Here is a 22947-nt window from a genome sequence, read left to right as displayed (position 1 = left end):
AACACGCACTACTGCAGACGTCAACACCTGGCGGTTGCTATGGTGTCAAGTATCGCTCGTTTAGCTTGACCCGCCAGGTTTTTGAAAGGAGCTTCAACTATATTTAACATTTTGGATTTTTGGAAGGAAACACCTTTTGCCTGTTTTGCCACATTGGTTTAGCTTCAGTAATTTCACATTTATGGCGCGCACAATGAGTTTTTAAGACATTTTTTTAAATGTTATAAAAATAACAAGTGGGACATAACTTAGGTACACCTATTAGTGAAGTTATGTGTATCCAAAAAAAAGTTGATCAAAGTAGAAATCCTAAAACGTGACAGGACATGTACATGTAAAAAAAAGGAGAGCACCCCAAGACAATTTAAAAACAAATACAACACTTTATTTTCCACAGACAATTAAAACTTTATAAAAACAGCACAGTAAAGAATCTAACAAAGCTTCTGTAATACTAATAACGATCTTAAAGCAGCGAGCCTTGAATATAATACTGTAGTTATCGTCTACACTAGTATTGCTGGAGTACGTTACCATGATAAGCGTACAACTCATGTCCTTCCCGACGTTTACCGTCGCCTGTGACCGTCCACTCGACAACAGCAGAGGAGAGGAAACGGGAGGAAGGAAACGCTGTAGGACGCACGGCTACAGCATCGCATCACATTCACAGGCCTCTACGAAACGAGAGAGAAGATAAATAACAGGCCTAGCGCCCGTTATGCTTGACCTGCGCGCCGAAAACAAAAGAGCGTAGTAGTGTTGACTAAAATGACTAATCACTCAGGATTCGAAATCAATGGATTTTGCAGAAGTGCAAAAAATAAAAATAAAAACTCCATTCCATTCAAAGCTACAAAACACCGCATTTCAAAAGAGGAGTTTAATGAGTGAAAAAAGTATCCTTGACCTAAAAATATTAACTTCCCTAAAACCGTAATCTCAATGGCTGCCGCTCTTCCGGATACAAAACATTATAAAATGAATGGGAGTCATGAAGTAGGTAGTTAACATGGCAGTGAGGTTGGTTTGACCATGAACCACACCCTCTTGTGTACGTTGGCGGTAAAACGAGAAGGCGAGACCAGAGGCTGGTTTACAGCAAGCAATATTCAGTAGCACCAGGAGAGAACGCGTGTGCGCGTGTGGGAGAGGGTGTGCGTGTCAGAGCGTTTGCACAATAACAGGGTACAGCAGGGACATGTGCTCGGCTCCTCTGATAGGCAGCTTGTGGGTGGTGTAGTAGTGGATGACCTCAGGGATGGTGCAGAAGGGAGGGCTGTTCTCCCCGAGGACGTAGCGCCCTTCGGCGGAATGAGAGAACTTCATGTGCATGAAGCCCTTACAGCTCCTGAGAGAGAGAGAGAGAGAGAGAGAGAGAGAGAGAATCCAGTCATTTTTCTTTCATTTAGTCTTTCTTCACAGCTTTGTTCTGCTCCGTCCCAGTAAACACAAGCTGTCACACATCTTTCTGATGTGGATTATATTTCCCCAGCAGTGCAGGTGCGTTACAGCCGATGAATGTGTGTTCTGCAGTTGACGCTTTAAAAACAGTACGACAACACAATGGATCCAAGGTCGGCAGCAGCCTTCAACAACAGCAATGTGCCCCCTTTTACAATGAGCACAACAGCTGCCTGTTCATTATTCATGATGCCATTCGGGTAAAAAAAAACAAAAAAAACAAAAAAACAACTATATACACACGCACACACCGAACAAGCACAACATTAAAACCACCACTAATAACCACTAATATTGTGTCGCTCCCCCTCGTGCCGCCAAAACAGCTCTGACCCGTGGAGGCATGGACTCCACTAGACCTCTGAAGGTGTCCTGTGGTATCTGGCACCAAGACGCAGCAGCAGATCCTTTAAGTCCTGGAAGTTGTGAGGCGGGGCCCCCATGGATAGGGGCTTGTTGTACCAGCACGTCCCACAGATGCTCCGTCGGATGGGACCCTTACCCCACCCATCCACATGATGTAGAAGAAAACGTGATTCGTCAGACCAGGCCACCTTCTTCCATTGCTCCATGGTCCAGTTCTGATGCTCACGTGCATCCATTGTAAGTGCTTTCGGGGGTGGACAGGGGTCAGTATAGGTTCTCTGACTGGGTCTGCGGCTACTCAGCCCCACACGCAGCAAGCTGTGGTGCACTGTGCGTTCTGACACGTTTCTATCATAGTAGCATCAACTTTTTCACCCATTTGTGCTACAGTAGTACTGAGGGATTGGACCAGACGGGCTAGACTTCACTCCCCACGTGCATTAAGGAGTCCATGACCATGTCACCGGTTCGCCTTCTTTGGACCACACACACACACACACACACACACACACACACACACACACACACACACACACACACACACACACACACACACACACACACACACACACACACACAGTGGGGGAGGAAGAGACAGCAGGATGGAAGCAGAGCGATGACAAAAAAGATGAGAACAATATGAAGTTGCGTGAGGGCAACAGGCCCCAGTTTAATTCGTAATTCACCCATGAGCCATAATGAGACAAAACTAGATCAGATAATTTTAGAAACACCCATTGTGATTATGTTCCAATTACAGCCTGGATGAAGAGGGTGTGCATCTAATTAATTAGCTGCAGTTGGCTATTTAGCATTAAATTGGTGCTAACTGTGTGAGAGGAGCTGCAGAGGCAGCATTAAAAGCTTGGCCATTAGTAAAGTCATTTTTACTAAATGACTTCAATCTCTATTCTTTTATATTATTTCTACTTCATGGTCACTACGGTCTCTCATTCACATACAATACATACAAACCCAAACGTTAATGGTAATATTTATTAGCTGTTAAATTGATCTCCTGAAAGGATATACAGATATACAGGCAAGCACACATGACATGTACATTTGACAGTCCCCCCCCACCCACCCAATTATTGTTATTTTTCGACTTCATCTAAAACAGCGTGGGGCAGAAAGTACCTCAGGGACAGAGAGTAGTCGTTGCGGCAGGTCTGGGAGTTCCTCACGAGGTAGGAACTCTCCTTGCACAGTGTCAGCAGAGTCTCGGCCTCCGACCGGCTCAGGGCTCCGTGGTACCACCTGCAGTGGATTTGGGTACGGAACGGTTATTAGTGTGTTACTTTATTATTTAATGTGTCTTAAGGTTGCAGTGCGGTGGAAGACAGAGTGGCGTAAAAGGCATCCCCTCCCATTTACTAACGCCGTCTAACATGTTCAGTCTTCTTAGATAGATGGATGGATGGATGCTTTGTCATTGCATATTAAAACACAACGAAACTTGGTTCGGCAGCAATCCACTCCACCAAAAGAAATTCCATAAAATTGTGTGTGTGTGTATATATAACTGTGCGACAGACAGAGCAGCAGAGTGCACTAAGTGGCAAATGGACAAAGCTTATTTACTTGCCCAGACACAAAGAGGATGTAGTATGTGGACTAGCACGCAAATAAAAAATATGTTTATGCCTATGAAATAAATCCTGAAATAAATCAACGAGGCAATAAATATATGAGTAAATATACACCCGATGGACTGGGCGGAAGCGAGCAGAGGTGCGCCCGACGCAATAACCCTAACCCAATGTTATTGAATCAGTATGATCATTTTCAACCTTTCGTCCACCCTCTGCCTCCAGAGAAGGATCTTTCTCCACCCATTCTACCCCTCCCTGTCCGCTCGCTCCCTCTGAGGCTCCGTTGCAGCCGGCACGGGCAGATACATAATACAAGTACAAGAATTACTAGCCGTGTACAAGAAGTACACGGCTAGTTTATATGCAGAATGAAATCATCGGACCTTCCCGGGCATAAAAGACACGTCGCGGGTCTGTTCTCTTTTAAAGAACAAAAATAAAACAATTTAAGAATATAAAGACCGGTCTCTAGGGAGACCGGTCTTTATATTTCTCGTCTTTGCAGCCGAGCTCAATGGTTCAGATTAGCCATTTTTCAGATTTTTCTTCCTTCTTCCCAAAAACAAATCATCTTTTAAATATTTGTAAGAAATAAATATCTGTAAAAATCAATTATTTGTGGTTTGCCGATCCCGTATTTGGATGTACTTCTACTTCACATGCTTGTTCTGGTAATGTTACTTCTTTCTTTCCATTCCATTCACAACCCGCTTATTTTAAGCGATTGACTCTTTTCCCGCTGCCAGGAGAAATGCTGTTTTGTTTTTTTTCTTTCCTGGTGTGTCACGTTCGACGTCACAAACACGTCGGAAGGGGCGTGTCATGGTTCCAGTGTGATTGGGAACAAAACAGTAGAGGAGACATTAACTAAAACAAACAAGGACATAAAACTCAAAAACTTGGCAAAAAAAAAAAATTCTGATCGTCCGTGAACGCCCTAACACTACAGTAGAAGCACCAGGGGGCGCCCACGCAGTGACCGCACAGGTCCGTGAGCGGCGGGGAGCAGCGACACTCCACCGGTTCAGAGCATCGGTGCTGGAGAGCTCGGTGCTGGAGTGGCTCGGAGCGAGGCGGGGTGTGTGGGGGTTCTCCAAATTGCTCCCCACGGAGCGATCCCCACACTCACAACATATCATGGTCCCCCATGCGGGAAAAAAGTCAACAACTTCTAGTTTCGATTTCGGATTCTAAATTGGGTATGAAATGATCGAATGATGCACGGATATACCTGCCTATTTACGCGCCAACATTCAGAACTCCAACGCACGTCGCGTCGAGCCGGTAAAGTGGTCAAAGTTAGTGGGTCGACCCGGATGTCCCGTTCACGTCGAAGCCATTCTGAGGTGGAGCCAATTAAAACTTGCAGGTCATTTGACCTGAGACTGAGATGCGGGTTTTTCCTTTGCTACTGGTGACAAATGCCGATTTTTAACAGGTGTTACCGGGTTTTTGGTGCAGTGGGAAAGAGGTATAGGTCTTGAGGTGGGAAATTGCCGTAACAGATTCCCGGAATCCCTGCTCCCATTGAAACATGACCCCATGCTGGAACGGTTCCGGAACATTACTGGGAAAGACTGCATGTGTAAAAGGGGCTTAGGTCTGCCCTGGCTCTCCTGTAGACCTCCCTGTCTCCTGATCCGAAAGCTGCATCCCGGGCTCTGAGCACCACCCGCACACTGTTGTTGAACAAGGGTTTCTGGTTGGGGAACATTTGATTTTTTTGTAGTAAGATTGTCAATGCAGAAGTTGATGTATGATAATACTGTGGAGGTGTGGTGCTCAATGTCTGAGTGTTCAAAGAGCTCCCACATGGTATCCACAAAATAGTCCTGTAGTGATGATGAGGCTTCCTCAGTCTAGATCTGCTCTGCGCCATCTTGGTCTGAGGTTTGGTTCTGCTGATGAGTGTTTTGTAGGCCGGGATAAGGAACAGGGACAAATGGTCAGACTGTCCAAGAAAGGGGTACAGGTGGGTCTTGTGGGCTCCAGGGATATTTGTATACACCTGGTCCAATGGTTGGCTTTTCCTTGTTCTGATGTCACCATTCTTGTAGAATGTTGGTAAAACAGTCCATGATTGGAGTGGTTGAAGTCTCCTGTCACAATAAAAATCCTCTCTGGTTTTCATTTTGTTGCCTGCTGATGGCGTCATGCAGGACTCCGGACAAACTTTTTCCACTTGTGCTCCCTACTGAAAATTTTAAGAGCAATCGACATGCAACACAACACATTCATATTTTTTCCATTTTAACTGTAATGGTGATGATGCTTTGGTAATAAATATAGAATTTACAGAAATAACAACATGCTGTTTTATTTGAAAGGAAAAAGTCAGTTTTGAAGTAGTGCTTTAACGGAAAAAAAGTCAAATTGTGCTTTTTTTTTTTTAAACAGACACCAAATAATAAATTAACAAATGTACACATAGAGTATGTGGTCAGTACATTACTGTCATTAACAACCATGATGAGAGGCTCAGCTCGCCAACTATCACACACATCCACACCCACACAAATACAGTAATCCGCAGTCAATTCAAGTTAAGTTTATCTATATAGCCCTTAATTCATGTTGTCTAGCTTGTTGACGACAGAGCGGGCGTTGGCGATAAAACGCTGGGTTCGGCAGGTTTACGCCCAGCCGCTCTTAGCCTAGCCCGGATCCCGCCTTAGTTGTCTCGCTCTAGCTTCTCTGCCATCGCTGTCAATTTCCGCACGCGCCGCTGAACGGGGTAATCTCAGTCTGGATGGAGCTTAGCTCTCCGGGGGCACATTCAGTTTTACGGTCTCTTAAACGCAGAATCTCAGTTTGGGCCTAGGTCTTAATTTTAGACGTAAAGCTCCTAACTGTTGGAGGGCGCCGGGCCCCTGCATCTACATCTATCTGCAGCGCCGTCTTGCAATATCTATCTGTTGTTGTAATCGCAGAACATGGGACAGATATTTCACTTACACCTGTCTCTCCAGCGCCAGAGTTGGGTCCACTCTTTCTCCCAGTAGTGGTGGGGTGTCACCAATCATACGGACCGTGGCCGAGCCCCCCGCCGCTGAGATGGACGTGGGGCTGGTCCTGGGAAGCCTTGTGTTGTCCATGTGGGTTCGAGAGCGCTCCCTCTCAGCCCCTTCAAATTGAACTAGAGATGGGGAGAGGCAAAAAAAGAAATGAGTCAACTCTTCTCAAGGGAATCAAATGGAAATAGGTCTTTGTCATTACGTGGATGTGCACCACGGTACCTGCTAGTGCTTTAGAGATGTCGTCCTTCTTCCACTCCCACGGCTGGTCATACTCGTCCGCCGGCCTCTCGTCGTCCTGCGGCAGCCGGCTCTCCCTGCCGTCGCCCTGGAGGAATCCGCCGTCGGTCCCTTGGCAGTGCTGCGACGGCGGGGCCGTTCGGTGGAACTGACGACCTCGCTCTTCGTAGGGGTTGTCGTACAGCTGATTGCCGTCTCCGATGCCAGGCCTGGAGTTCATGGTATTGTGCTGAAACTCTGCACAGACGGGCACACCCCAAAGGTCATTGACCATGAGCCAGAAAATAATTATTTTGGACCGTTAGTTAGGTCTCAACGGTGAATGAGAGTGATAAGGGTCTGTTGTTATAACCTGAGATGATTCTCTGAGCCTCAAAAGGCTCCATGTAACTGCAGCAGTCCGGTGGCGCAGATTTGGGCTCCCAGTTGGATCTGATTCTGGGGTCAGGACGGGCATCAAAGGGGTCTGAGTAGTCTGTGTCTTGGTCGCCCACTGCTGGGGCCGAGGGAACCACCTGGGATGACAAAGAGGACAAAGAGAAACAAAATAATGAATAAAGAGGATCGATGGAATGAAACAAGAAGGCAATAGTGAAAAAAAAAAAAAAACATTTAATTTGCATTTATTTATTCAATATTTCTTCAAAAAGATTAAAAGTACATATGAAAGTCTTTGGAACGACTGGCTTAAAATCTGGTTCTCGGAGGCTTTGTCTAAAGGAAAGAAAAGGATGAATTTAAAATAGAGCGGTAGAGAACAGTGTAGGGAAAAAAAGGCAAGATGACATAAGTAGAAGAGAGCAAAACCGACACAAAGGGAATGCAACTAACAATGATGATAAATACGGAGATAAACGCAAAAAGGAGAATTGTGTAGGAAGCAAAAGGACAAAGCAAAATAGCGTCAAACATACCGGTTCCTCTTGAACGGTAACTGGGCTCAGGGGAACTTGACAGCGGCCAAACTCCTGGGAATCCACTTTGATGAGTCTGTGTTTAGGAGACACCACTTTGACCTGTAAAAATAAAGCGGCTGAGAATGCAAAAATCCCCTCCCGTGAAGATACCGCACACTGATATCAACGCGAATTAACAAAATATCAAACCTCCACGCCGTTGGGAAGCACTGATCCAAACTCAGGGAAGGAGGGCAGGCTCACTGTGGCACTGCAGGACGTGAAGCCGCCATTCTGCGGCTGCTTGTCAGAAGCCTGGTACGGGTCTTCAAAGTCCAAGTCTTTCTGAGCTCTGTACGCCCTCAGAATTTCATTTTCGGTGTAATCTGGCCTCGGGGGCTGTGGGGGGTCACGCCGACTGCCAAAGTTTAGATAGTCCTTCAGCCACTTTGCCATGGATCTAGGGTTTAAGGGCTTTCATCAGATTAATTTTGAAGAATTTGATGGCACAATGTAAAAGGAATTCCGATGCACTACTACTATAGGAAATATATACACTGTAGTGAGTATATAGAAAAGGTATAATACAAATGTGTATCCAAGGATGACAAAGGTATAAAACATGTCTAACGCATAGCTTCAAGAGTTTCAAGATACTTGTCTGATACCTCAGTACAGTGTGAAATTAAAAAAGGGCAAACTCCAATGGTTGTGCACAACAAAGCAGGTAGAGTAATACATAAAATACACAACCTAAATCAGAATATAGTAGTATGCATATAATATAGTAGTATGCATAGTAGCTAGCTGGGGTGGAATAGACAAAATACAAACTACTCGTTAGCTCAGTACGGTCAGAGTAGATGGGCACCAATATTAAAATACGGCAGAAGCATAATGTAACCGATGTGATATGTACACACACACACACACACACACACACACACACATATATATATATATATATATACATATATATATATATATATATATATACACACACACACACGCGCGTAAAGTATGTATGTGTGTGAAGATTGTACAATGACTGTTATTGAATTAAAGACGCATTCGGCATAGTAGCCACACGCAACAATTGGTTTTCTTTGCGGCGTTGGGTGGTAGAAATTGTGACAACAGTGTAATTTAGCATTAAACGTTAGCAAAGGGATAACAGCTATAACTGGCCCTCATTGTCAGCAGTTTGAACAGCATCGAATTCGGCTCATAGTGGGTCGGTGAACCACCGAACAATTCGTGCATTATCTGACTAAATGACAACTATGAATCAGAACATCCCGGTGAGGCAACCAGCAGCCTCGCTAACGAGCTAAAGCCAGCTAGCCTTAGCAGCTAACGCTAAGTGACTTAGTTTGATTTGCTCACCCGTCGCATCGATGGTGCCCGGTTCCAGTTATTTTAGTACGGCCAACATAAAATACCGTGTACCACAAAACCAAAAGCAAACATATCTGCATACAGAATTGGACCCCGCTCCGTGGTCAAGCGGGTAAGATGGTGGTTCTTCAGCAGGCAGAGGGCCAGCCAGGCCGACACAACACTCATGTGTTGACTGGCTCGCCAGGGTCAGTTAAAGGGGCAGAGCCACTCCACGCTGGAGGATTTCTGCGCCGACGATTTATAGTCCAACTTGGAACGACAATAAAAGGGAATGCCAATAATTTGATTTAGTATTATGTGTGAGACTGATCATTTTAATACTGCATAAATACACGTTCAGTATTGATTTGTATTATCAGACATCATTAATCATGTCAACAATAGGTATAATATAATAATTGTATATTTGTTGTCTAATTAGCTTTTTAGACTTAAACATTTTAATGCTGCTCTTCTGTCAAATCATGTAAAACAGTGCACCAACCCTCAGCAAGACAAATTCCTTGGATATGTAAAATGTACTTGGCCATACAAACAGATTCTGATTGTGACACAAATTTCATATATCACAGCAAACTTTGCGACTGAAGATAATACTTTATTAATCCGATGGGGGAAATTCAGGATTTACAAACCATATTGTTTACAAATGACATGATCGTTTCATACGTTACATACATGGACAGAGAGCTACACCTTGAGGTGTTTATTGAATGGTCTCATTCACACTCTACCTTCGAAGGGAAAGTCGGCACAAAGGGGGTCCCTCTCATCGTCATTATATTATCACATAATAACAATAAAAGGGTCATAATATACATACAAAAAGATATGTGGATTTTACACAATTCTGGATAAACGCGAGTGTCAGCTGTGCGTGTTTGCCTTATCCCGAAACTTTGTTGTTTCATCCGCTGTCGTTGCTGTCGCTGTCTGAATAAGCTCCCAGGAGGCTGAGAGAGGATGGGGTTTGCGTGGTGACGGGTTTAGGAGCAGCAGCGGAATCATCTGACGAGCCTTTCACGAAGAGAGAGAAACATATTGGTGTGAATTACAGGCCATACAGAGCGCTATAATGATCTAGGATCTAGAACAAAAACAAACATTCATGTATGTGCTGGAAACAAAACATGATTGAACTAGATTTGGCATTTGAAATATCCAATTATTGTTACTGTGGAAACGTGATTGTTGTTAGTAGCTCCAGAAGGATTTTTTTTCCACTAGCCATTTTACCTGTTTTAAACCATCAATGGGGGGAAAAAAATGGGATACCCAGTCAGCCCCACAACCACATCTTCACTGTGGAGCTCTTGTTAAGGATTGTAAATCAATGCATCACCTGTTTTCGAGCTGGAGGCCGGCGCAGATTTACTAGCCAGCGACGCAGGCTTCTTCCGGATCACCAGGGATCCTAGATCTCCTCCGCCGCGCAGCGTCCCGATGCTCCTCTCCCACTTCTCCACCTTGGCCTTCTTCACACAGCACGGCTCTCCCCCCTGCGGACACACAGCAGCGTCGCCATGCTGTCACAAGTCATTACTACAGTCACTGTGTTTGCTCAGTAGGACGACGGTGTACTGACAAGAATCTGTCGATAGAATATGCCTCAAGATATCAGGGTGAGAATGCATTTTAGTTCAATACATTGTAATACTATGCATACAGTGACATCAGCCAATTCTTTCTTGTTCATTGTTGATTTTTTTAGGTCTATTTTATTGCTTTTTTTTATTTCTTATGTTTACATGTATTGTTTATCATTAAGTTATTGTAATAGCCACTTATATTTTATTGTGCATTGTTTGTTAGGTCTATTTTTATTGTTTATTATAATATTCCAAATCTAATTCCTATATTCCTTCTAGGTAATCTTGAGCTTTATTGCATATTGTCAATTTTTCAGGTAATCCTGAGGTTTATTAGATATTGCCATTTACTTTTCTCTATTTTAATTCTTATTACTGCCTATTTTTACATGAGTTGCTGGGACATTGCAAGTTCCCTCCGGGAATGAATTAAGTATCTATGTATCACTTCCCTTATTTGTTTCACATGTTTTATATCTTGTGAATCAATATATCTTATTTATACTGGGAGTTCTGAATTCTGAATTGAAGGTCATACCGATTTAAAAACAAAAACAAAAAGAAACAACTTCTTTGCTTCGAAAAATAAATCCCTTGGTGCAATAAACTTGGCGCCAATATATTTATAATAATAATAATAATAATAATAATAATAATAATAATAATAATAATAGGTGCAATTGTATCTGGTTAAGTTAAGAAACGGGTTGCTCAGGGACTTAAATAAGAGGTTGCTCCAATGGTCAATGCATGCTTTGATTGTTTCTAGCCTCTAATGTAAGTCGCTAATAATAGATAGATAGGTAGATAGATAGATAGATGTAAAAAATGTCATGTAAAATGTGTTCAGTAACATACAGCAGATTACTGACATTTCAATAACTATAAAGGGGTGTGAAATTGCAATAAATTTGAACACACACTCGATTGAATTTGAACTGAGCAGCCGTACCCGTGACTCTGTAGTTGCTCTGGTGAGAATGTCTGTAGGTCGGTCAGTGTTGTCTCTCTCTGGCAGTGTCTCACTGCTCTTTTCCTCTTGGTCAGAGTCAGAGTCTGAGTCCCTGAGCCTTTTCACTAGAGCACGATCCAACATGTCTCTATCAGGAAAACAAAAAACAAAACAAAGGTGAGACTTTACTTATTATCACAGGAAACAAAAGCCACAAAATAGAAGGTTAAAAAAAGACAAAAGAAATTTGTGAAAAGAAGAAAAATTGAAAAGGTTAAAGAGCGCATTATCAATCTGTTTTCTGTGAGCCCACCACGATATCTGGGCTCCTCTCCAAAAAAAAATAAATAAAATATCGCCCACTCACTTTGTTTCTCTCTCATCCTCTTCTTTCTCCCGTTCCCTCTCTCTCTCCTCCAAGTCCCTGTATTGGTCAATCATTCCCTCAAAGTCCACCAGCGCCTGCCTCTGGTTCAACTCCTTCAGCTCCTGAAGATTCTCCAGAACCTCCATTTCCAACTTAGAATCCCGTGTGCGGTTTTCAAGCACCTGGGAGAAAGATAATGAAAACAAAATGGTTTCAGCTTCATTCTTCAAATAAAGCACGAGGACATTATTAATACAGAGGAACTGAGAAGTTGCAAGCTGTGGAATATTTAACAGCAGCCTTGACACGTAAACAAAACAAAAACAGGCAAGAGAGCGAGCCAGGTAAAGATTTCCTCATGTTTTTATTATTACAATTATTCTGCCCAGTAACAGCGGGACACGCCACCTTCATTGGGTTATTTAGTTCTTCCTCTTCCCTCTCCAACTGAATTTTCTTTTCCTCTTCTTCCATCAGTTTCTCGGCTTGGAAGTTCCGCGTGGCCCCGTGTTCCATGGCATAGTCTGTATTCTCCGGGTCAGTCTAAACACAGAATGTAAAAGGGAGTTTGTGATTACGCTCACCCACGTCACAAGTACATTGTTTAAAGTTCTCTTGTCAGAAACAACAACAGTCTGGCCACCTCACCTTGAAGGTGATCTCAGCAAGGCAGCGGGTACACTTGATGTAGAAGCGGAAAATGGGCAATCCCATGTACAGCTCATTCTGAACCGTTTCTTTCCGAGCGTTAAACTTCTTCCCCTTGTAGATGTACTCGCCGCACGTTTTACACCTGCGGACATGTTAAAATGAATAATAATATAAATAACAATAATATTATAATAATAATAACCATTGGATTATACGGTTATGGACCTACCTCATGTTAAACGGCGCCATCAATCTGACAACATATTGCCTGTCTTTGGGGAGTTTGAGTTTGGGGATTTTGGATGGATCGAAATCCGGAGGATAGTATTTCTGTGGAAGGAAAGTAAATGTTCAAACGCATTAGCTGTTCAGAACGACAATAAAGGTATTGCACGTATTTACCGAGCTAACATCAGAAGATCTACAGCATAGGGTTGAGCATCAACGAGTGACAAATGTGACTTTTTTTTTTTTTGCCACGTATTAAAATATTCAGAAAGGTATGTTTACATGTTGTGGGGAAGTAAACAACAGCACCGTGTAAAGCCAGCAAGGCCACACAGCAGGACAATGTGTTCGTTCTATGGTAAACTACAATGAATAATCAGCGTAACAGAATCGAGTAAAATGTCGTACTTACATTCAAGACTTTTCTTTCAGACATTGTTGTTCTTTTATCGGAGGAAACCTTACTTCACTCTGACAAGAACCGTTAACGCAAAGGCTTCGGGCTGCTGCCTGCTGCCTGCTAGCTAACTGCTGCGAGGCTCCTTGTACACTTCCGGGTGCACCTCCGGTCGAGTGGAAGTGCTGCTGCCCCCCGCAGGCTGTAGAGTGTACTGCATCAAATAGAAACACCGGCTGCTGTATTTGCTGTAGAAAAGGCCCCAATGAGTGTGAGTGTGTGTGTGTGTGTGTGTGTGTGTGTCATGTTATACAGTAGGTGTTGTGTTATTAGATATTTCCTACAGAAGAATGGGATGCGGCGACGGGATCCAGTCGTCATGGAAACACATGTAAGTGTGCTGGACACGCACTTAACACACTTAATATTATTGTACGTTACTTATTGGATACCGGCCTTAACCCCTACTTCTTCGGCGTAAAATTTGTTCCTGACTTCCTCTTGTCTGTTCTCGCTGCTTATGCCGTCCTCCAAACGCTCAGCAATTTTTAATACGAGAAGACAGATATGTTTACATGTGTTTCCGTGACGACTGGGTCTCCCCGCCGCACCCCATTCTCCCGCTGGAGATGTCTTATAACACAACTCAAAGCAGGCAGGGAAAAACAACTGCCCGGATGTGATCTATTTTATATATTCAAAAGAGAATAGTACATTCACAGTACAAATATAGTTATTTAATTTGCTGGAAACATAATGCTGATAACAGTTTGATAATTTATCATTTCAAGATGTCAATGTAAGATGTGGTGCGTGTCAGGCTCTTTCTCCATCCTCACATCTTTCTCACTCGCATCCTATGTCAGTGTATGAATGTGTACATATGTATTTGTGCATGTGAGACAGTGATTAAGTGAGTAAATCACTTTTTATTCACTCTGGAGAAGAACAGAAGGGCTCATTACGATATGCATGCCTATGGAACACACACACACACACACACACACACACACACACACATACACACACACACACGCGCATGCATACGCGCACGCACACACACACACACGCGCACACACACACACACACACACACACGTGCCTCATTCTCTGTATTTTATTTCATTTTTTGAGGTATTCTCATCAGCGTTGTGGACGTGTGACCTTCGGGTGGGTTAAGGGTTAGGCACACATCCATATACATGTGGGAAAACACACACACACACACACACACGCACACGCGCGCATATACACACAAACACACACACATACACACACACAGACACACACACACACACATACAAACACACACTAATATGCATTACTGTCCTGGAGAGTAATGGAGGTTATTCACACAGTAAGATATTGGATCCTGATGAGGGTTCAGCGATTTAATGTAACTCTTCACCTTCTGACACATCAGTCATATTATATGTTTAATTTTCAGTGAAAATTAAACAATCATTTCAATCATTTCCAACGCTCCATCTTTATTCTTTGTCCGGACTCTTTGTTCAACCAGATTGGGGTCAACATCTCTAATTGCCTCCTTTGACCATCCTCGGGATGGCGCTTCGTGTCACTCGCGTAAAAGTTTTATTTTTTTTTATTTTTTTTTACCATTAATATTTCAAGGCCTGGCTGATGTCACCAAGGACTATAAAGCTACGGCGGGGAGCGTCGAGTCCGGAGAACATCTAATCCCGCCGCTCCGAGCCTCGACCCGCAGCCTCCCGTTTCAGCACCATGGCCAGCGCCCGCCGCCTGCTCCTCCTCGCCGCCGCCTGCTGCGCGTGTTTGTGCGTCGCCCGCGGGGAGGAGGCCTCCTTCGAGACGCGCTCCGTGGACTTCCCACTCAAAACACAGGAGGAGAAGGACCTGGTGAGGACCGCTTTAACCCATGAAAGCGTCGGCGATGGACAGGGGGGTGGGGGAGGGGGGTGATGTCATGTCCATCATGGTTTTCGAGGGAATTTCTTTTTAATATCGATTGCACGACCATTGGAAAAGAAACAACACCTTTTCCTCTAAAAGGGAAGGGCGGGTTACTCTAGAAAACTACTTACAGTATGTTGAATGTACCCAGCCGCATTGTTGATTGTAATTGATTTACCTCCTATATTTCCACTTCAATATGTTAGGTAAACGTTTTATAATGTAGTTCTCTGCCTCCTGTGCGTTGTGTTTTCCTTGGTCAGGTCTCCCTCGGTAAAATTAAATGAAGGTTGAATGAAAAAAAAAAAAATTTAAATATCAGTTATGGGTTGGTTTTTGACACGTTCGTTTTTCTCCCCAATAGATTGAAGCTTTACAAGAGGTTCTGGAGAAACTCCGAAACAAAGAAATGCCTTCAGAGAAAAAGCTGGGCTGGCTTCCTTCGGTAAGGCGACAGATAATAAAAGTAATCTATTTCTTTAAACACATCTATAGTGGCTGATTTATTATTTTAATTCCCCCAAAATATTATGTATATATACCTTTTTTCTTTAGTCCAAATCGTTCGTGTTTAGAGTTTATATATTATTTTCCTGAATTTACTAATTATTACTGTAATATAACTACATGTATGTGACAATAATCTCTTGAACTTGAACTTGAACTTGAAAGTATTATTTGATCTTGTATGTGATCTGTACTGTAGGATGTCATCAGCAGGCTTTTTGTGTGTTTGTATTTTAAAAAAATGTTCCCGTTCAGGACCAAATCAAATGAACATAGACTCGTTTATTAAGTGTTTGTAGCTGATTCTTGATACCTTTGGAGCCTTTCATTTTATATGAAGAACCTTAAATTGTTCCAGATGTTATTGAGTTTGAGCTGATTTATATATATATATATAAGAAGAATATGTATATATATATATTGATTGATGAATTGGTTGGTTGACTGATTGACCGATTGACTGATTGATTTGTCGGTTGGTTGATTGATTGTTGATTGATTGACTGATCGATTGATTGATTGTTTGTTTGTTTGTTTGTTTGATTGAGTGAACAGTTGATCAAGCTAAGCATGGAGCGTTGCAATGTCCGTGGACCTGCAACAAGATGTATTTTCTTTTTGTTTACTTCTCAGTGTGACGCAGGAGAGCCGTGCGCTGTGCGCAAAGGAGCGCGCATCGGCACGCTGTGCGGGTGCCCGCGTGGGACGTCCTGCAACTTCTACGTCCTCAAATGTTTGTGATAAAAAGAACAAAACAAAAAGCCCTACTTTTACGTAAAATGTCGTTGTGCTGTTTTATCTTTTTGACAAAGGAAATAAAATAAAAACGTCATCATGTAAGAGCCTAACACGAGATAAAAATAAATAAATAAGTGACAAAATGTGATAAATAAATGACACTTCTTTTTTCAAAATGTGCATTGGAATGCTCATTTGTTTGCGTGGGCGTTTGCAGTTTAAATGAGCCAATAAAAAAAAGCGGAATATCTTTTTTAGCCTAATTATATTCAACCCAGTGATTTGATTTGTATTTAGCTGTTTTCCCCCTCAGAAACCAAAATGGTACAGTACCTTCAGCAGTAGCAGTGGTCGTACTCTGGTACACTGTTTTACGTCGAAGCCCCCTTGGAAGACTGAGCTCTTGAGGGACCCCCACCCCAAGAAAAAAAGTGTATTAAAACTATTAAAGTGATAAACATTTCTAAAAAGTGGAAATCAACAACAAAGACGCCATCATTAGTGAGGTTGAGTATACAGTATACAGTGTACAGTAAACTATGCTGTGGGTGTAAATTAATGTGTAAAAATACAGACATACCGCTAGGGGGCCACAGACCCCTGTTTTGAAACCCCTGGTTTAAAACAAATAGATAGACGTCGCAGTGAATAAAGATTTAGAAAAAATCACATATTCTGCAGAAACATCAAAAGTTTAAAGTTGAACTAATTGGCAATACACATTAAACAATAGACCTAAAAATAAACAATAAACCAGTAAACCTCAACCTCAATATCAAGAATTCAAAACGTAAAAACAGAAAACTGTTTATACACCGATCAGCCACAATATCAAAACCACCACTAATAACCACCACTAGTAATGGAGCATGGACTCCACAAGACCTCTGAAGGTGTCATGTGGTAACTGGCACTAAAACATTAGCAGCAGATTCTTTAAGTCCTGGAAGTTGCGAGGTGGGGCCCACATGGATCGAGCTTGTTGTTCCAGCACATCCCACTGATGCTCCATCGAATCGGACCCTAACCCTGCCCATCCACATGATGTAGAAGAAAACGTGGTTCATCAGTTCTGATGCTCACGTGTCCATTGTAGGAGCTTTGGATGGTGGACAGGGGTCAGCATGGACACTCTGACTGGTCTGCAGCTACACAGCCCCATACGCAGCAAGCTGTGATGCACTGTGCGTTCTGACACCTTTCTGTCATGTCATAGCAGCATCAACTTTTTCCACCAGTCTGTGCTGCAGTAGTTCTTCTGTAGGATCGGACCGGACGGGCTGGACTTCACTCCCCACACCCATCAAGCCTTGAGCCTTGAGCCTTGAGCCTTGGGCGCCCTGGGAACACCCCACAAGACCTGCCGCTTTGAAGATGCTCTGACCCAGTCGTCTAGCCATCACAACTTTGCCCTTGTCAAAGTGGCTTGGATCCTTATGCTTGCCCATTTTTCCTGCTTCCAGCACATTAACTTCAAGAACTGACTGTAAAACATCCATCGACAGGTGTCATTGGAATAAGATGAGCAATGTTATCTGTCAGTGGTCTAATGTTGTGGCTAAACAGTGTATATATACTGTATATATATATATATATTATTTTTTATATGATATGATATGATATGATATGATATGATATGATATTATATTTTATAAAATTACACTATAATATATTATTATATATTATATTAAATTATATTAGATTGTATTATATTATATTACATTATATTATATTAAATTATATTATATTATATTATATTATATTAAATTACACTATATTATATTTTATTAAATTACACTATAACATATTATATTATATTATATTATATTATATTATATTATATTATATTATATTATATTATATTATATTATATTATATCAGTCTACCTGTAAACATAACAGTACAGCGTTCAATGATTTATTAAGCAATGACATCATAACGGAGCAGCAGTTTCCAACATGGCGTCCAGCCGGCTGCTGGAGAGGGACGCGCAGGAGGAGCCAGGACGAGCCGCAAAGCTCGGCTCCTGCGACCAGAACCAGGAGCAGAACCACGCACTGCTCATCATCATCGGACGGATCAGCCACCCCAGTCAGGCTGCACACATCAGCAGGGACATTGAACGAGGTACGAAACAAAACAAAACAAAACAAAACCCATGTTTCTCGGTGTGGATGATCGTATGTATATGCGAACACGGATCCGGGATCAGCTGATCGTCTAATACACTGGCGTTATTAAGCGCGTCGGAAAAGACGCTCAACCGACCCGACGCCGGTGTTTATGCGGTAACCCTCCCCGAGACCAGGCTGCGTCGACTGGTGATGCTCCATCATCACCATCAGCCATTCCTCGGGGCATGCCACGGCGATTAAAACCTCTCTGTGTGAAATGATTGCATTGTATAAGCTATTTCTTTAGAATATATATATATTTTATTGCTTTTTGGGATATTGCAGGGGAGGTAAATATCAGCCGTCACGCCTGCAGCCAATGTATGAAGCTCTTTCTGTGGCTTTTGGTGCGCACAGTGTGGTTGTGCGTTGAGGAGGAACACATCCTCCCCAGTGTGGCCGTGTCTGCTTGTTGTTACACCGCTGCTACAACTGTTTATTGTTTATTGTATGCCATGTCATGTATGGGGTAAAAAAGTTATATTTTCTATATCTATCAATCTATCTATCTATCTATCTATCTATCTATCTATCTATCTATCTATCTATCTATCTGTCTGTCTGTCTGTCTGTCTGTCTGTCGGTCTATTTCTCTTTCTCTCTATCTATCTATCTATCTATCTATCTATCTATCTATCTATCTATCTATCTATCTATCTATCTATCTGTCTGCCTGCGTGTCTGATTGTCGGTCTATTTCTCTTTCTCTCTATCTATCTATCTATCTATCTATCTATCTATCTATCTATCTATCTATCTATCTATCTATCTATCTATCTATCTGTCTGTCTGTCTGTCTGTCTGTCTGTCTGTCTGTCTGTCTGTCTATTTCTCTTTCTCTATATCTATCTATCTATCTATCTATCTATCTATCTATCTATCTATCTATCTATCTATCTATCTATCTATCTATCTATCTATCTATCTATCTATCTGTCTGTCTGTCTGTCTGTCTGTCTATTTCTCTTTCTCTATATCTATCTATCTATCTATCTATCTATCTATCTATCTATCTATCTATCTATCTATCTATCTATCTATCTATCTATCTATCTATCTATCTATCTATCTATCTATCTATCTATCTATCTGTCTGTCTGTCTGTCTGTCTGTCTGTCTATTTCTCTTTCTCTATAAATATCTATCTATCTATCTATCTATCTATCTATCTATCTATCTATCTATCTATCTATCTATCTATCTATCTATCTATCTATCTATCTATCTATCTATCTATCTATCTGTCTGTCTGTCTGTCTGTCTGTCTGTCTGTCTGTCTGTCTGTCTGTCTGTCTGTCTGTCTGTCTGTCTGTCTGTCTGCCTGCCTGTCTGCGTGTCTGTCTGTCTGTCTGCCTGCGTGTCTGTTTGTCGGTCTATTTCTCTTTCTCTCTATCTATCTATCTATCTATCTATCTATCTATCTATCTATCTATCTATCTATCTATCTATCTATCTATCTATCTATCTATCTGTCTGCCTGCGTGTCTGATTGGCGGTCTATTTCTCTTTCTCTCTATCTATCTATCTATCTATCTATCTATCTATCTATCTATCTATCTATCTATCTATCTATCTATCTATCTATCTATCTATCTATCTGTCTGTCTGTCTGTCTGTCTGTCTGTCTGTCTGTCTGTCTGTCTATTTCTCTTTCTCTATATCTATCTATCTATCTATCTATCTATCTATCTATCTATCTATCTATCTATCTATCTATCTATCTATCTATCTATCTATCTATCTATCTATCTATCTATCTATCTATCTATCTGTCTGTCTGTCTGTCTGTCTGTCTATTTCTCTTTCTCTATATCTATCTATCTATCTATCTATCTATCTATCTATCTATCTATCTATCTATCTATCTATCTATCTATCTATCTATCTATCTGTCTGTCTGTCTGTCTGTCTGTCTGTCTATTTCTCTTTCTCTATAAATATCTATCTATCTATCTATCTATCTATCTATCTATCTATCTATCTATCTATCTATCTATCTATCTATCTATCTATCTATCTATCTATCTGTCTGTCTGTCTGTCTGTCTGTCTGTCTGTCTGTCTGTCTGTCTGTCTGTCTGTCTGTCTGTCTGTCTGTCTATTTCTCTTTCTCTATATCTATCTATCTATCTATCTATCTATCTATCTATCTATCTATCTATCTATCTATCTATCTATCTATCTCTCTGTCTGTCTGTCTATTTCTCTTTCTCTATATCTATCTATCTATCTATCTATCTATCTATCTATCTATCTATCTATCTATCTATCTATCTATCTGTCTGTCTGTCTGTCTGTCTGTCTGTCTGTCTGTCTGTCTGTCTGTCTGCCTGCATGTCTGTTTGTCGGTCTATTTCTCTTTCTCTATATCTATCTATCTATCTATCTATCTATCTATCTATCTATCTATCTATCTATCTATCTATCTATCTATCTATCTATCTATCTGTCTGTCTGTCTGTCTGTCTGTCTGTCTGTCTGTCTGCCTGCATGTCTGTTTGTCGGTCTATTTCTCTTTCTCTATATCTATCTATCTATCTATCTATCTATCTATCTATCTATCTATCTATCTATCTATCTATCTATCTATCTATCTATCTATCTATCTGTCTGTCTGTCTGTCTGTCTGTCTATTTCTCTTTCTCTATAAATATCTATCTATCTATCTATCTATCTGTCTGTCTGTCTGTCTGTCTGTCTGTCTGCCTGCGTGTCTGTCTGTCTTTCTGTCTGTCCGTCTATCTGTCTGTCTGTCTATCTGTCTGTCTGTCTGTCTGTCTGTTTGTCTGCCTGCGTTTCTGTCTGTCCGTTTGTTGGACATAACGTCCCTGTTTGAGTGTGAACGTTACGGCCGTGTTGTGACTGTGACCATGTGACCATACCATAATGTGTTGGACACGCAGGGATACGGTCATGGGAAGTGGGCCCGAAACGCTGTGACCTAAATCTCTTCCTGCAAGAATTCCTCACCCATCACATCGTCTCCTTTAAGGGTTCGGGTAAGTTGCGGGCGAAGTCGCGTTGCATGTGTGCCGGGGGCCGGGATAACTCCTAATTTTCTGCACGCACACGCACACGCACACTCACACACGCACACACACACACACACACATGCAGGCCTGTCCCCATGGTTACCAGCCTGGCGACCGTAACTCTGTGTCTATGAGGAAGGGAGGGAGGAAGGAAGGAAAGTTGGGAGAGGGAGGGGGTGTTCAGTGGATTGTTAAATATGGGTGGACCCCCCTCGGACACTAACAATGGTGCCCTGCATTCTGCCTTTCTTTTCCCCCCTCTCTTCTTCCCTCTTTTTTTTTTTTTTTTACAACATTGATTCCATGCCTTCAATGCCTTCTCGCTTTCAAGCGGAAAAATGAAATGCACAAAATGGCATGCGTATTAGTACATTTCACAGATTTCGTTTTTTTCCGACCGGCGAGTGACAGTGCATTCGTCTGCCAGCCTGATTTGGAGAGCTACCTCTCAAGCTGGCCATGAAAGGCTTTACGGCTTTTTTGTCGCCGGGTGCAGGTAGCAGAGAGCCCGGGGGGGGGGGGATATCCCGGCGTACATTATTTTTCGACCCCGCGCCCATGGCGGGTTTAGTCACACGTGGCAAACATGTGATCTGCCGCTGTTGCCATTTCATCTTTAAGCGTCTCTGAACGGCGAGGAAGAGCGACGGCGCGTGACCCCCCTCCTGGTCCGTGCCCCCGTCACGGGCTCCTCGGACACTAATCCGGTTCCACTTTTGTTTGCCGCCCCGTTAGGCCCGGATTAAGTCAGCTCGACACCTCCGCCTCGGGCCGCCTCTCTGACTCAGCGCCTTTCCTTCCTCTATTTTCTCCGCCCGGGTCAATAAGGGAAGTCAATCCGTTTTGTTTTTTTTCCGCGCCGTCCATCTGTCCGTCTGGCCCTCGCTCGTCCGCTCTGTCCTCTGCGATTTGTCTTTTTTTTTTACTACAATGGAGACCGCCACGGGAGAAGGCCGTGGCGGTCTCCATTGTAGTCTCGCAGATCCTTCGTCTCTGGCTTTACCGTCTCATCTCTGTCACTCTCTGTCTGAGCCTCTGTAACTCCTCTGTGATTGCTCCCTCCCCTCCGGCGGCTCAGGGCGGAGGTGTCTGGTCCACAGCACCAGGGTGTTGCGCGCTCAGGTGCTGATCGGCCCTTCCCAGGAGCAGGTCCACGCCGAGGTGAGGGATGAAGCCTGGTGCCTGACCACAAAACAAAAAGCGACGGCGGTGTCGGTCCTAAATCCTTAGGCTCCCATGTTTTTGACCTCAGGGTAAAGCACAAAGCGTAATGAAACTTAGGAAGCGGCTCCTAAACCTGTGAAGTGTGAGTCACTAAAAAAACAAATTTAAAACAGTCCTAAATCAACCCGAACACATTTGACGGTCGTGAATAAAGCGTTTCTTTCACTGTTCAGCGGAAA

The 22947-nt window shown here is 42.6% G+C and overlaps 3 protein-coding genes and 1 long non-coding RNA gene across 4 annotated transcripts; 2 read left to right on the top strand and 2 right to left on the bottom strand.

Annotated features, from left to right (window-relative positions):
* Window positions 1-363: 363 nt before the first annotated feature.
* shda (Src homology 2 domain containing transforming protein D, a) lies at window positions 364-9103 on the bottom strand. The gene is made up of 8 exons (XM_080012422.1): window positions 8962-9103; window positions 7786-8035; window positions 7594-7695; window positions 7032-7194; window positions 6662-6916; window positions 6381-6561; window positions 2971-3090; window positions 364-1351 (listed from the first exon to the last, which is right to left on the bottom strand). Exons 1-8 carry the CDS (start codon window positions 9051-9053, stop codon window positions 1165-1167), a joined length of 1350 nt encoding a protein of 449 aa, XP_079868548.1. The 5' UTR covers window positions 9054-9103; the 3' UTR covers window positions 364-1164.
* A 462-nt stretch (window positions 9104-9565) lies between these two features.
* On the bottom strand, window positions 9566-13288 carry yju2 (YJU2 splicing factor homolog). Its single transcript, XM_080012959.1, has 8 exons — window positions 13176-13288; window positions 12765-12865; window positions 12533-12677; window positions 12293-12427; window positions 11885-12066; window positions 11518-11665; window positions 10319-10475; window positions 9566-9993 (listed from the first exon to the last, which is right to left on the bottom strand). Exons 1-8 carry the CDS (start codon window positions 13197-13199, stop codon window positions 9884-9886), a joined length of 1002 nt encoding a protein of 333 aa, XP_079869085.1. The 5' UTR covers window positions 13200-13288; the 3' UTR covers window positions 9566-9883.
* A 1617-nt stretch (window positions 13289-14905) lies between these two features.
* On the top strand, window positions 14906-16342 carry LOC307238788 (cocaine- and amphetamine-regulated transcript protein-like; the record flags this gene model as incomplete). Its single annotated transcript, XM_080011927.1, has 3 exons — window positions 14906-15040; window positions 15459-15539; window positions 16235-16342. 3 exons carry the CDS (start codon window positions 14906-14908, stop codon window positions 16340-16342), a joined length of 324 nt encoding a protein of 107 aa, XP_079868053.1.
* Window positions 16343-18379: 2037 nt separating this feature from the next.
* On the top strand, window positions 18380-22708 carry LOC307239305. The gene is made up of 3 exons (XR_013844469.1): window positions 18380-18466; window positions 21416-21511; window positions 22623-22708. It is a non-coding gene; the product is annotated as an uncharacterized lncRNA (long non-coding RNA).
* Window positions 22709-22947: the final 239 nt, after the last annotated feature.

This window comes from Zeus faber (genome assembly GCF_960531495.2).
Source record: "Zeus faber genome assembly, chromosome: 13".
NCBI classification, from domain to species: domain Eukaryota; kingdom Metazoa; phylum Chordata; class Actinopteri; order Zeiformes; family Zeidae; genus Zeus; species Zeus faber.
The sequence above is the reverse complement of the archived record's forward strand: the minus strand, read 5'-3'. Positions and strand labels throughout refer to the sequence as shown.

What these genes read in the sequence shown, in the direction of transcription:
- shda (XM_080012422.1), bottom strand. Translation starts at nt 9,053, where the DNA reads ATGCAGATATGTTTGCTTTTGGTTTTGTGGTACACGGTATTTTATGTT. An exon ending in CATCTCTAAAGCACTAGCAG is followed by an intron (nt 6,562 to 6,661) that starts GTACCGTGGTGC and finishes CCCCATCTCTAG; the next exon opens with TTCAATTTGAAGGGGCTGAG. An exon ending in GACTACTCTCTGTCCCTGAG is followed by an intron (nt 1,352 to 2,970) that starts GTACTTTCTGCC and finishes TCTCTCTCTCAG; the next exon opens with GAGCTGTAAGGGCTTCATGC.
- yju2 (XM_080012959.1), bottom strand. Translation starts at nt 13,199, where the DNA reads ATGTCTGAAAGAAAAGTCTTGAAT. An exon ending in ATGGCGCCGTTTAACATGAG is followed by an intron (nt 12,678 to 12,764) that starts GTAGGTCCATAA and finishes ACATGTCCGCAG; the next exon opens with GTGTAAAACGTGCGGCGAGT. An exon ending in GGCCTCCAGCTCGAAAACAG is followed by an intron (nt 9,994 to 10,318) that starts GTGATGCATTGA and finishes TCTTCGTGAAAG; the next exon opens with GCTCGTCAGATGATTCCGCT.